This window comes from Epinephelus lanceolatus, chromosome 17 (genome assembly GCF_041903045.1).
Source record: "Epinephelus lanceolatus isolate andai-2023 chromosome 17, ASM4190304v1, whole genome shotgun sequence".
NCBI classification, from domain to species: Eukaryota; Metazoa; Chordata; class Actinopteri; order Perciformes; family Serranidae; genus Epinephelus; species Epinephelus lanceolatus.
This window is the reverse complement of record NC_135750.1, coordinates 32,196,780-32,212,275: the sequence shown is the minus strand read 5'-3', so window position 1 is coordinate 32,212,275 and position 15,496 is coordinate 32,196,780. Positions and strand designations below refer to the sequence as shown.

The 15,496-nt window shown below is 41.0% G+C and overlaps 1 protein-coding gene across 2 annotated transcripts in view; it reads left to right on the top strand.

Moving 5' to 3' along the window:
- Positions 1-15,496, top strand: part of LOC117248757 (gamma-aminobutyric acid receptor subunit pi) — a 69,896-nt gene that overhangs the window by 40,766 nt on the left and 13,634 nt on the right. For both annotated transcript variants that reach the window (XM_033614009.2, XM_078160714.1), the window contains 3 exons: positions 6,812-6,924; positions 10,022-10,089; positions 11,516-11,733. In XM_033614009.2, coding sequence (XP_033469900.1) covers positions 6,812-6,924; positions 10,022-10,089; positions 11,516-11,733 — 399 coding nt within the window. The remainder of the gene's footprint in view (positions 1-6,811; positions 6,925-10,021; positions 10,090-11,515; positions 11,734-15,496) is intronic.

Sequence of the window (15,496 nt, the reverse complement as noted above, 5' to 3'; positions counted from 1 at the left end):
CATCCACCCTCCTGCATTCATTACAATCCCAATAAGAGCTATATGCACTACCAACAAATTATCTCTGTGTATTTAAAAATACACATAACATTTTGTAACAAACATATCAATATATGAACACCAGCCTGGTACTTAGCAAGATCACTCCCCCTATGCTCAAATAAGAGTGTTCACTGCCCCCCCTTGTAGTGAGTGGAACAGAAGAAACATTCCCCATTTATTCTTATATTATTCTACCTCATTTATTAGGCTATAGGATGAGTAATTGTATTTTTAATTGAGTAAAGATTTACCCACCACTTCATTGTTTTGGAAAATATTGCTTTCTTTCCTAAACTGAAGTGAGAGTATCAGTATCAGTCCCATGTCAGTGGATATGAGCTGGAGCCAGGAAGCTTAGCATAAAGAGACACAGGGGGAACAGCTAACCTGACTCTCTTCAACACTTCATTGTTCACTAATATGTATCTCAATCGATGAACCTTTACTTAAAAAAGACATGAAATGAGAATCAGTGGTTGTAGAGTGATGTATATACTTGAACTATCTCTTCTTATATTGGTTCAAACAAGCTGCAACATGTAATTTGGTCAGCATTAGAGTTACTGTTGGGTGTATTACTCCCCTGCTTGCAGTCTTGATGCTAAGCTACAGCAGGCTAATCACATGGCTGTAGCTCCATACTCACACAGACACAAGACTGATATCCATCCATGTATCTATAAGTATTTCCCAAAATCTTGAACTATTCAAGTTACACAGTAATCAGTTAAGCATTGTTCTGGAGCTACTGGTGACCAGTTCGATAATTGTCAGTTTCTGATTTCTTCCTTTCTCTTTCATTGGTGATTACGGAGTATTTATAAGTGTTACTGGTGTTTTTATACTAATTTCTCACTGTAGATACAGTTTAGCAAGCAGTCATATGATGGTTGTAATATTTTGACTAATTACCTTCATCATGGCGCAGTGAAGCAACTCAGACATCAATTGTTGTGGGACTGAGAAAAACACGGGGAGACAAACGAGAGATGAGGGGAGAAATAATGACGAAGCCGGACAGGAGAGAGGCAGAGCACAATAAGCAAACCAAAGGGCTCATTACTGTGGATAGTCGAAGTCTCTGATCGTGACAGAAAGAGACAGACTGATCATTGTCTCCTGCTGGCACTTCCTCCCCACCAAGTTCAGAAGGCTAAGAAGCAATCAATTGGGACTGGCCAATTAGCACATTAGAAGATGTTGTTTACATTCACAGTGTCATGTGTCTGTGCAGATAATGTAGCTGTTTCTAGTTCCATGACAGATCAAGCCCTCAGATATCAGCTGATGGCACGTGTTAACATCCCGTTGAGCTTGATGTTAAAGTATTAATCTGCTAGATGAACCAATGAAGTTATTCTGCATCTCTTTAGTGTCACTGTAAGTGTTTGTTACTCTAGTATTTTTGCTTTACACATACCAGAGGTCACTTGCCAGTCACTTGGTTCAATGGGATTCAATAATGTTGATTAGCATGTCACAAATGGCAAATGTAATGATACAAACGATGCACTCATCCATCCATTTTAAAAATAGCTTGCCGTGTTCAAGGTTGTGAGGGGGCTGGAGCCCATCTCAGCATGCGATGGGTCAAAGGCCGAGTGCTCCCTGGACAGGCTGTCAGTCCTTATAGACAGAAAAACACACTCGTACCTATGGGCAATTCAAATATAATCTGCATGTGTTTAGTCTGTGGGTGGACACCCAGCTGGTGCGTTCACATGATGAATTGTGAGGTGACAATGCTTTTGAGCCTCTGCATGTAAAAATTATTTTTAAATCAAAATAAGATCATACATCTACAAATCAGCACCCCACAAATTATTTTAGGTAGGAAATGAAAATCTACCAAGGTTAGCTTCAGGCGATTTAGGTTACTGTGGTTAGATTTAGGAAAAGACATACCTTAAAAGGACTGGAAGTCTCCTGGAGAAATTTCAGGAGGAAAATCGCGTGTTTTGTGACCATTCCACGGGGACCACTTTTTTACTCCCATCAGAGCATTGGTCACGTGATCGCAGCCTTACAAAATATGTGGATTATACATAAAATTTTTTGACTCATGCTTGTGAGGATATCTTCAAATTTTGGTGCATTGCTTTTCATTGGAAAACATACAAACAATGCGTGAGAGAGGCTTGTTTAAATTTAGCAATGTTTATGCAATTGTGTGGAAACCAAGCAATAGCTTGTGACTTAGTATGGCACAGGCCCCCTTCAGCTCAGTTGAGGGCATTCAACATGTCATCTTGTTATTCTTGATAGGCAGCCTGGTGGGCAGGTGTGTCAGGTCTGTCAGCTTGCATTCTGGGAAATTGTGCACTCCGCAGACTGTGCTTTCATCTGGGGAGAGAGGGACTCTACATTACATAAATATGAGTGATGTTTGTTTGTGTGAGTGCGTATGTGTGTGTACGGTGTGAATGTGTGTGTGTGGTCCCCACTGCGGCACGCAGCCTAAATATCCTCTTGTTTTCATGATCATGCTGCCTTGCACATGAATAACAAAGAGGAGTTGCTAATATTAGCAGCCTGTGTGATTCTGGGAGAGTTCTAAGGATCTATCCTTTTCTTTTTTTCCATTGTCAGGGCTCAGTGGATAGCGACTGTTTGGCAGGTTGGAGAGCTGAGGTCTCATCCCCGTCTGCAGGTGAAGGTTTAGACAGCCAACAGTTAGAGAGTCTGGGGATTTACAGAGATGGATTGCGTGAGAGCAGGTGAAAGCTCTTAGCGCACATCTTGGTCAAAGAAGCTGTGTTTCATTGTTACACTGTTAAATGCTGACAAACATCAAAGATGAACAGCTCTGTTGCTGTCAGTAAGTGCTGGGAAATCTATTCCATGATGTATGACAAATGTAGCTGTATGTTTCTGTATTTGCCTCGAATCCTACGCCACTGCAGAGACTAGAATACACACATGAACGCTCACACAGTTACTCAAATGCAAAACCATTTGTGAATGTAATGAGGGTCACAGAGGGTAACCCAGATTGATAATGCAGTGAGCCAAAGGCAGGGTGCTGCCACTACCATCACTAACATGGCTTTCACATCCAAGTCAATTGCCTGCTGAAACAACAGGCTGCAAACCATGTGAGTGAGACTTTATGCAGCATAGCAACAGTGTGCTGGGAGCGAGTTACCCCACTGTCTAAGCTGATTTGACACAGTCAGGTGAAACAAGTTCTGAGTTGTGTGGGGGAAGACTTTTTCTGTGCTTTTCGATTTTGCAGAAACCTGTCTTGTTTAGAGGTTCAGCTCTCTGGCCGTGTGGTGGATTCACTCACCAGTAGAACAGCCTGTCCTCTCATGGGTAAAAAATGGAAAGGACAATTGATTCCTTTATACTTGGATTTGGACATTCTGGGCTCTAGTTTCACAGACCGGGCGAGGCAGGGGCGTAGCGCACCTGTGCTTCGCCAACTGTGGGTGTGACCAGGCGGATTTTGTAAGTTTGGCACACCGTGCGTGCTGTTGCAGCTACTCCTCTTTCCCACCTCCGTCCCTCCTACCGGCGCAAGTCGGAAAGAGGGAGGAGAGAAGGCGTGGAGTGGGTTTTAAACACATCACACCAATCAAATGAGCCCCTCTCCTCGCCTTTAAATGCACTGCGCGAAGGTGTAATGAGAGTTTACTCAATTCGCCATGGCAGAAGAGAGCAGCAGCGTTTGGTCCGGGAGGTCCAAGCTCGCAGTGTCCGAATATACGGAACTGCGAGCAGACCTCCACGGGCTGATGATGCAAAGGTAGCCTGGGAGGAGGTCACCACAATTGTAAATCAATGTTGCGTTTCTCTCGTGCGCGCGCGCTCTCTCTTTCTCTCTCACAGTCTCACTCTGTTTCTTTTCTTTTGACTTTTCTAAGATGACAGATGCTGAATATATACTCCCTATCTGATGCTGTGGCTGTTTGTGGTTGGCTGAGAGCAGCTGTGTTAATCAAATCAGGTTGGGTTTCCATTACGCGTGCCAAACGGTGCCAATCCCCTTTGATCTGACATCAGATGTGACGGGACAGTCGATATAGAGATACATTTATGTGCTGATTGCAGATAGTTGCATTGAATAGTGGTTTTTTGGGTATTTATTGCATTGTTAATGTGTTAATGTGCGCTCCACCTGCGCTGACAGTAGACGTGGTTTCAGCTGGCGAGCTTTTAGCGCACCTTCGGCGAAGCCTTTTGGCACAAAACTGTCACTGCGCCAAGCTGGATCTGTCGACACCTCCCCCTGCTGTGCCGCCACACCCATCTCAGCGCACCTCGGTCTACCAAACTACCAAACTGAGCACGCCTCGGGTTGCGCTGCTGGAAACTAGCTCTGCGTGGGGTTCGCCACCCTGCGCCACCCTGCGCTGCTCCGGGAAACTAGAGCCCTATGTGTGAAGTGATTTTGTAAAGAAAAAAATACTTATCGAATCTACACTATTGTACCTTTCTATGTTTCTTTCTTTTTTAACCAACCATAAGCTGTTGGTTAAAATAGACTGGTTATTTTAGAAAACAAAAGGCCCAAGGCAACATTTTTAGATTCAGTGAACAATTCTAAGTAATATTTGTTAAAGGGCTACACATGGGTCAAATCACACTTTCTGGCCACGCTAGCATTAGAACTTGAAATATCTCCATAACTACTGGATGGATTGGAGTGATCTTTGGTTCAAACAAACATAATCCCAAGAGGAAGTATAAATGACTTTGGTGATCCCCTGACTTTACCTCGAGCACCACCATGATGTTGACATTTTTTGGGTTTTTTTGTGAAATGTCTTGACAAATACTGAATGGATTTCCATTGAATTTGGCACAGATAATCAAGGTCAGAGAATGAATGTAACACATGGTTAGCGTTGTCATAGGGTTGCGGTTAGATTTAAGCAACAAAACTACTTGATTAAGTTTACAAAAAACATGATGTTTTGGATTAAATAAGTAAGTTACATACCTATGTAACTTATGTACCATTACATTAAAACAATGTTTATTTTTGGTTTTACATGGGACACGAACAGTAGTTTCGTGGATGAAAGTCCATGTTTGTTTCAACCATTCAAGACATTTGCCCACCATACGCTGACTGAGTTTCTGGCTCTTTATACTATGTAAGTTGTTCTCATTGTCAAACATACCCATGGATGGATTTATACTGGAGTGAGTTGAAAGCCCAGTGCTTCTCATATAGATGCCAAAGAGTGGTATATAACCTAGGAGTGATAATGGGCTGTACTAGCAGGTTGATGTTGTTGGTTTAGAACAAAATGTCTCAAACACTACTGGATGGATTGTCGTTTACTTGGAACAGATATCTGTGTTCCTCTCCGGCCATCATGAGGCTTAAATATCGCTTGGTCCATCACTTTGGTTTACGAATGAAGACCTCCAAAACTAATGACATTACCATCTGCTTAACAAAGATGATGAACATGGGATACAGTACCTGGTCAATATCAGTCTGTTAGTATTGTCATTGTGAACATGTTGCCATGCTAACATTAGCATTCAGCTCAAAGCACTGCTGTGTCTAAGTATAGCCTTAAAGAGCTGCTGGCATGGCTGTGGACTTTTTAGACTGTAGCTTTGTTCTATAACATGCAATGAATGTGTCTCCCTACAGGAAACTATAATGGGTTACATGCAGCATTTTATCATCAATAAATTATTACATTTGTCTTGAGATGTTTCTATAATTAACATATACAAACAAGGTCATCACCAAGTAGAAACTGTGTACCACAGGGTCACAGATAGCAGGAAAGCTACGCAAATGCTTCACAACAAAAGGGCGTTGCTTTCCAGCACCTTGTGACAAGAAGTTTATAGAACAAACAGTGACACAGGCATGAGATTAAAACTACCAGTCACATAGATCCAAGTCCATTAACTTGTTTACAGTAATTAATGCACCAACATTCATTTTCAATAACATAGTGATGCTTTTAAACACGTGGCATATGTGGCATGTTCACCCTAACGATGAATGACTCAATGTGTGGGTATTTGATGATGCTATGTGATAAGAAAAGCATCCCGACTTGCTTCTATATTCTTGCTCTCCTTGTCACTCATTTGACTACAGCAGCATACAAGTGACAGAGGGGGCTCTGAAATGCTGCCAGCATATGGAGATGAATGTTTTCTGCCTCTGCACATGGCCTGATCTGTCTTGCCTCAGCCCCTCTTACATCATGGCACGTGCCCTGGGGCTTTCTCTACAGAGCCAGCGTTCTGTATTTAGAGCCTGATTTATGCACAAACACACATACCACTGGGGAAGACGCAATGAGTGTTCTTTTCCCCCGCCGCAATTGCCAGCAATATAATCATCTTCCCACACTTCAATGTGCCTTTAAGGATAGCATTCAGAAACAACAGGAAAACAAATCTCATGAAAGCAAATGGAAATTTTAAAGACACAACTGAATGGAAAAACAGAGAGATGGGTGGTTTAAAATATTTTGAACCGGGTCAATTCAAGGTAATCAAATAATTAAAAGAAACAGGGCTTTTATTTTGTTCTTTTATTCCTCTTCCATAGTTTTAGAGATCCATGTTGCCATTTTAATCTCCTGTCTTTTCTCCCACTCAGCATGGCTTCCAAGATTTGCTCTGGAACTCAATCGACACCCTACAGACTCCCTGAATAGTGAGACGCTCATGAAGAGGAATCCGCCTGGTCGATGCACAACGGGAGGAGAAATGAAAAATAATTTTTTTTTTTTATTTCTGTGTTTCCCTACCTCTTTCTTTCTCTCCCTGTCTTTGTTCTAAGGTTGTTAGAGAGCTCGTTGCTCAACGCAGAAGTGAAGGAAGGAGAGATCCTGCCTCCTACCATTCAGAGGCTGATGAAAGGATACAACAAGTACCTCAGGCCTTTCTTTGACAGTAAGGAAACTGCAGACACATGCAGCCATGGAAATGACAGAACACTCGAGGGAAATGTGTGTTCAACAGAGAACTAGAGGGGCTCATATTGCAATTTTGTGCTTGCCTATCCCTTCTGAGTAATATTCGCTGACATTTAAATTTACTGCATATGTATATAATGACATGAGATGAAGTCAAATTTATCTTTGAAATTGGTTCGTCCCATGATTGTGTTTTATGTAATGAAATGATAATAAAGAAAAACAAACTGATATGAGGCCAGTAAAAGAATGCATGATATACTTAAATCTAAATATCCATATAAATCTAAAAATATAATGTGTTAGTGGCTTAACCAGAATCCGAGCTGCTAATATGTGCTGTGATTTAGATTCCAATTTCCAGCAGGCGTCTAATTTTGTTCCAATAGAGAAGCAAAGTCTATCTCAGTGTACGTTCTCACAGGAACAATATTATGTCATTCCCTGCAAATCCCTCGCCACCGTTATTGTTCTAGGCTCTGGGAATCCGTCACAATGTGATTATGGTTTGTTTACTCGCTGTATGATTTGTAATAACACCTCGGACTTTACCAAGGCGAATGCCATTCAGCATAATCACTCCCGCCTAGGAGCATACGTTTTGTACACACTGATGGCAAAAGCATTGCAAACACATGCATTCACACACCCACGCACATGTATTTGCATTGCACTGTGAGAACTTCCAATGATTTTATTCATTCCCTAACCCAGAAATGCTTCACCAGATATGTGACACTTGTAGCGCTGTCATCATGCACTCCTCTGCTATGCTTTGTGTTTTTACTGCATTTTTAGCCACACATATAGTGCAAGTTAAAATATTTTTGGTACAAGGTGCAGGGTTTTACTGCTTGTCAATGTCACCTTCCAGCCAGACAGCTGCAGGCACAGCCAGCAGGTTTGCTCAGTGCAGTCGGACCAGACAATTCTGGAGCAGATCGCCCCCTTACTCACAACTTTATCATTATTTCTAACGCTGAAGTACTGTAAGGATTAGTTTGACTTTTTGGGTAATACGCTTATTCACTTTTCTGCCCAGAGTTAGATGAGGAGATTAACACCACTCTATATGTTTGTAGGCTGATTATAAAGCTACAGCAGACAGTTGGTGTAGCTTAGTAGAAAGACTGGAAGCGGTGGAAACAGTATGGCTCTGTCCAAAGGAAAAATTCAGACCGAAGTGTTTGGTTTTCAACATAGAAATAGAATGAGAGTAGAACAGACATTCCCATTAAAAACAATGTAGCAGGATGGTTTATGTGTAGCATTGCCACTGCAACTGTTGTAGCAGGCTTGTGGCAAGTCACCAATTCACAAGTCACAAACTCACTGAGCCGAGGTTTTGCAGTAATGACCAAATGAGCAATGGACTAGTATGTTTAAACTATGCAATCTGTTGGGGCGACCTGCAGTTTACCTGGTAGCGTGTGCGCCCCATACAGGCTGATTCCTTTGCAGTAGCCCAGTGTCACAAAAAAATGAAAATACAATCTTTTAAAAGATGACCAAAGCTGTTATTTCCCTTTTTTTGCAGAAATGAAAGTTGTATCTAACTTCTTATCTAACCACCAGAAATTGAATGATCATATCTCCCAAAATGGTGACCTATCCTTTTAAAGCTAAGCTCCAGTAAAAGTATATACCAAATGACTTAATTTTAAGTTTTTTGTAATTGTTTGATGCTGTGTGAAGGCATTAACTGTGAAGAAATACACAAACACTTGCTTACGGTAAATGCACGTACATGCAAATATACCCCCATACTGACAAACCTACAGTAGACACACACAAAGACATATACAGTATCTGCAATATAACAACAGGCTCATTAGACTTTCTCACAGAAATAAAGATTGATAAGTGAGCGTAGGGAGAACTGGGGAGATGAAACATAGGACAGCAGCAAAGTTACCCCTCTTTGATGGTGAATCAGGGAGAACTAATTCCCTCAAGGAGGTTCACACTCGACCGACTGCAGCTGTTGATGTGCCAGCAATGTGGGGTCTTAAGCGTTTTTGAAAAATGCCGTCCTTCAAGAACCTTTCATTATACAACACTGTGCTTTATTATACAACCCTATATCCTTATGCCTCCTCAGTATACCCTGGTACCTCATATATCTCAGTCACATGTACTGTAGTAGCCATCTGTATGTATTAGTGGTGTAACAGTACACAAAAATGAGGGTTTAGGAGTCACGGTTCAGTGCCACAGAGGATCTGTTTCATTTCATTTATTTTGAACTGATAGTAGCGCTGGTATCAAAGACAGATATAATCCTCCTGCTGAGAACTGAGGTAACATTTTGTTTACTGACAACTTCAGTAAACTGTTTTCATCATAAAAATAAGGGACACCTCTGTGTTACACTGTACGAACACTGAACAAATGCTTCCCAAAAGGCAACAGGTCACAACAGGCTATAAAACTAAAAAGCATATGCTATGAAATAAAAAAAATACCAAACATACTTAGCAAAATACTTGTGTGCATTCGGAATAGTGTTTCAATCAGTTCCTTCCTTTGCTGTTATTTAACCATTCAAAGCACCCAAACATTCGGGTGATCACCACATCTTGGTGATGCCATTGGATGTGTGTAGGCATGTTCAATGTGTTACCATTTACATCCTCTTCACAGGTGGAGCAACACCATTACAGCATTCTTGTCTTCTACACAACTTTCCCTCTGTTGCTGGTGTAGCTGACCGAGAGTTCCAGCATTTCATTTGCACATGCCATAGTTTGACTGACTCATACGCCAGTCAGCTTGTTGTGCCAGCCTCAGTGGGCGCTGCTAATGGCGTAGGGCTTAACATCTCTGGGTCGAACTCATGCTTATTAACTTTGGCTCCACATTACATGCATCAGTCTACATACCGTGTATTCTGTGTTTCTGTGTGCACCTAACCTTGACCCCTGTTTCTTGACAGTGTGGTGCAAATATGCTAACCATTGATATTCATGCATTAACGCTTACACACACAGGTATATATTCAAATGGTGGGGAATATGTAATGTGTAGACATACAACAGATGAAACATCCAGCAATTTTTCATTCTTGTTTCTAGATGGTCCTGTAACAGTGGGTATGAGCCTGGACATTGCCAGCATTGACACCATCTCAGAGATCAACATGGTAAGACAATGATTTTCATGCACAGCAACAGACCCAGAACCACACAAATAATGTGTGTGTAGCTGTTCACCATCATGATGTTTACCATCATCTCTTTATGCTCTGTTTACCTCACTTAACCTTTTTAACCCAAAGCTCCAAATTGTGTTTTTGTTTTAGTTCCATTGATCTACCTCTCAAGTTCCAAACAGATGTATTACACCTTTTCACAATAACCATGTTGTTTTAAAAATGCTTTGATGTGAATCGTTGCAGTCAGTATTTGCCTTGAAAAACCCATTTACACAATGCTTGTTTTAGAATTCTGGAGGTGTCAAATACCAAAGCTCATTACAGAACACTAATCCAACTAATCGATGAAATCTGTGAGGGTTTAAGTATTAACAGGCAGTAAATATGAGCACATAAATAATACAAGCCAAAATCCATCAAGAGCAACAACAAGCTGCAACTGAAAGTAACTTTTAGTCAACTTTTCCATAAGTCAGATCACGTTACTGAATCTTTTTACTTCATATATGGCAAGGGTCAACACTTTTGTAAATAAGGTGAATTGTTAATAAAAGCATCATAATGAAGTAGGGCTGAAAGGTTCAGTCATTTAATAGATTATTCAGTAGATAAATGATTATTAATTGAAGTCATTTCCAGTTTTGAAGATGTCAACTAATGCTCTGAGAAATTGTGACATTTGAATATTTTACAGACCAAACAGTTAATGGAGAAAGTAGTTGGTAGATTAAATGATAAGGAATCCAATTGTTATTTACTGTATAATCAACTACTGACACAGGCAATAGTGAATCCTTAGAGCCTCCTCCACACAACTTAGGAGTAAGGCTCAACCAAACCTGATATGCAAATGTTGCTTTGATCTCAATAACAACCCACAAGGATAGATTACAACAAAGCATGGTAGCTCACAGGACATTAGGACACACAATAGCAATAGGACACTGACATGTTGATTGACAGAAATACACCTGTCAACATCATGGGTAGCCTCAGTTTGACGAGATGATGGCATTCCACTGGGGCTGATTATTTCTTGTGGGTCTGAACATGTTTTCCCTCACAGCTTGTTGCCGCGCAGCAGAAGAAAATGATTACGAAGCTGCACACGATGTAACATCAGGACTCTTAGAATGGATGCACAAAATATGTTCAGTGTCATAAAAACCTGAACAGACTTGCTGACGTGAAGCAATGCTGTGGATTACTATTGCTTGAGGCACAGAAGGGCTCAGGGACCTGACACCATCAATACCCAACAATGCAAAAAAAAAGCCACTGGCTGATTAATGAAATACGGATACATGGGAGAGGCCTGGTTTGCAAAAACCTCACTTGCTTGTCAGCATATTATTGACATGCTTGTTAAATTGTCAGTTAGCTCTGTTGTGACCTTTGAGCCTGAATCCTGCAGGACTACACCGCCACCATATTCCTCCGCCAGCGCTGGACGGACGAGCGCTTGGTGTTTGAGGGCAACAAGAGCTTGAGTCTTGACGGGCGCCTGGTGGAACTGCTCTGGGTTCCTGACACCTTCATCGTCGACTCCAAGAAGTCCTTCCTCCATGACATCACCGTGGCGAACAGGCTGATTCGCATCTTCCCCAATGGGACCGTCCTTTACGCGCTGAGGTGGGATAACAAACAAGCGTAATTGTTCATTGGTTGTTTGTTTATTTCTGCTCCAACAGACAATGAAAAGTAAGCCAGGGAATGGAGGAGAAATTGGCCTGGGGGTGGAAGCGTGGGTTAAATTTGAGATAATGTGATTGCGCAGCAGGGAGTTATGTCAATTCTATTACTTGGGTATTGGATTTTATGAATACAAGAGCATGTGATCTGTCAATACAAAGAGCTGTGGGCTATCAAAGCAACAGTAAGGTCCCGTTAGCATCTTTCAAGCATTGATTGCTCTGTGCGCAAGGGCTTGACAAGCTCTTGGCAAGCTTCTGAAACATGAATTACCTTGGCTTTCCGATTAGACATTGGGCCAAGCAGACAGGTTATAGATAGAGAGGTTAAAGATGATCCAGCAAGTGAATGTGTTGAGCTGTTTAAAGCCTGTGATGATGGGATTTACACATCCTACTGTATTTGGTCGCAGGCTTTAACCTCAGCTTGTCTATGGATTGTATAAGAGCTGTCCGTGGTGCTGATTAGACCTCCCTCACTCAATGCTTCTCAGCCTTGATCTCAGTGGTCCTGAACTTCTTTTTACACTTTAGTAGTGGTTATACATGGTCTGGCTACACAATGAAAGAGAAAAAAAGCATCACATGGGAGACATTCTCACTGTTTTAATGGCAACTTTGTGACTATCATGAGGAGAAGAATGTACGTGGGTGTCATGTTATAGTAAATTGGGCTGGGTATTCAGGCTCAGTTCAGTCTGGCCTCACAGTTAATCATGTCTCTGCACACTGTAAACATCAAGAGGGCACTGCATTGCTCTCTGGTGTGTGAGCATGCCTGTCTGCAATTTTTGATTTACGCTTTTATTTTTAACAAGTGTGTGACATTGTTATGTACAGTGTGACTCCATTTGTTGATTTATGTTGTTCTGAATGTGTGTGCCCGCCCTGGTTGTTATGGACATTTGCCTCCAGACAGAGAAGTGCACAGTTTCTGGGCTTTAACCAGACAGAGGGGATGTGGAGGAGGGTAGGGCTTTACATTCCGAGAGCAGGACTAGTGAGAGTAAAACAAGCCAAAAAAAGATAGTCAGGAGAGGGATGGACACCCCGGGGAATTGGTGCTGTGAAAAGGGACAGAGTGAAGTGAGAGATGTGAGGTGCTGAAGGATAGGACAGCTGTGGTAAATGTTTCAGTGCTGCGCCAGGGGGATTACATGAGAAAGCACTGAGGTGATCGGAGTTAAAGGTTGAGCAGTTAAAAGGGCAGATTCAATTAGAATTACTGTATGCTACTTTGATGGTTCAGGAGGTCTGGTTCATATTTGGAATGGAAAATATCATAAAGCCAGAAATCAGTGATGTCAGTGAGATGGATTTTCTGAGGGTTCATCTCCACTTTCCCATTTTTAAGTCAGTTGTGCTGCAGCTCTCTGATTATAAATCTTGATTATGTGAGAAATTTCTAAGGAATTGTTCGAAAGACTTCCGAGTAAAAACATTCTAGTAAAACTTTGAAGCTCTGCAACTTCTTAGCAAAGTGTGATTCTCAAGTGCTGACAGCAGTGACTCCTCTGTGTTATGAAATATGGATTTAAGGTATGTCTGTCTAAAATACTGACCCCCAAGCACTGAATCAATAGCAAGCCTCCAGAGATTATGTGTCATAGCTACATCACATCAATCATCAAAACTTAATGCACACCTTGTCATGATTGAGACTGCTCATCATTAACTGTATCAAACTCTTTCATTACTCAGTATTGACAAGAGGAAAGCTTACAGAACACACTGTACTTCCCCAACAATTAAGTTAACAATATGAATACATGCAATTTAGTAATATTATTCATCAAAGCTTAAATAAAGCAACCATTTTAATGATTCTTATCTGGTACATGTGAATCAAATATATGTTTAATTGTTTCTATTACTAGAATATGTAAAGTGTGTAGCCCATGCCTCTGCCTCACTTCTAACTGATTAAAGAGACCTCTCTTTAATAAGCTGAGACCAAGTCTTATCAATAAGGCATTTAGACCTAATTCATATCACTCACCATTTACAACATGACATCATTTACTCATATCATATTTATATATCATACATACTTATTTTATAATTTATATAAACATAATATTAAATTGTATTTAATAGTGTCTATGTATAAAAAAATAAAAATATTAATGTATGCATACATTATTGCATACATTATATAGATACTACACATACTTATTTAGTTTAATTTTATTTATGAAGCACAATATCATAGAGCACAATTTGCCGAAGAGGGGTTTTCAACATAGGACATCCCTCTGTCCTGGGACCCTCACTGTGGATAAGGACAAAAAAAAGATAGAAATCTCAGGAAGAGCAACAGGGGGGTGGGGGGTGTAATAATGGTAGAAGAATGACTAATTATCATATCAGTAGTAGTAGGCATCAGGCAGAACCACAGCAACAGCACAACCACAACCCAACTGGGATCTGTAGGAACCTGCGAGACAAGGGAGCACAACCTGGAGTTAGTAACATCTATTAATGAAACATTAATGTTTGCAAATGGAGAGAGAGAAGGAGAGAGGCTCAGTGTGTCATAGGAAGCCCCCCAGCAGACTAGGCCTACATTAGCCTAACTAGGGGCCGGTCCAAGGCAAGCCTGAGCCAGCCCTAACTATAAGCTTTATCAAAGAAGAAAGTCTAAAGTAAACTCGTAAATGTGGAGGCGGCGTCTGCATCCCAGACCGAAACTGGAAGATGTTTCCATAAAAGTGGAGCCTGATAGCTGAAGGCTGTGGCTCCTGTTCTACTTTTGGAGACTTTAGGAACCACAAGTAACCCTGCACTGTCAGAGCACAGTGTTGTGGTGAGATAATAGTTTACTATGAGCTCTGTAACTGAGGAGAAGGATTCTAAATTTTTAGATGTTTGTGATATTGTGCAGTTATCCTGTATATGAAAAAGGGTACGTATACAGATTGCTAGGTCTATAAAGACCATTTCCATGGAAATGCATTGCTAGACAACAGCTTAGGTCCATGTTTACATCCTATCAGCTGATGTTGTGGACTGAATCATTGTGACCTTGCATGAACAACAGCAATCACTTCTGAGCAGACAACTGGTAGTTGATTACAATTGGGGAGTATGTAAAATTGGCAAACTCGTTGATTTCTGTTATCATTTTCAGCCATGACTGTAATGTTTAAAGACATATAGTTAAACACTGTAGTCCGACCCACCTGACGTTTCTGCTAGGCTTGTTTTATGTACTTCTGCTAAATGATTGTTTTTCTCAGTGGTGTTTGGTTACTTTGATATAAAAGCTTCAGTGCCCTGTCAGAAATGGCTGTCTGACAGTAAGGTAAAGCTGTGAAAATGTTCTTAATATAAATATAAACTGATATAAATTTTTTTTTTTTGGGGGGGGGGGGGGGGGGGGGGGGGGGGTTTAGCCTTTGTAGGTGGATAAAAACTAACTCATTGAGGCAGGGTCTGCTCGGCACTGTTTGATTCCATGTACTTGAAGCAAGAATTTTCCACCTGCAAGTTATTGTAAATAAACGTTGTGATCCAGTCTGTTCACAAACACTGCAAAACATTCCAACAGGAAATACAAGTTTGAAATGGTCTGTAAGGAAAGGGTGTACATAATGTATATAGTTGTTTTCATATTTCTTTTAAAAACCTGTTTCATTTTTATTCATCATTAAATCCCTTTCCCCCTTTGCTTTGGGCTCCTCAGCTGCTGTAACAAGTGAATT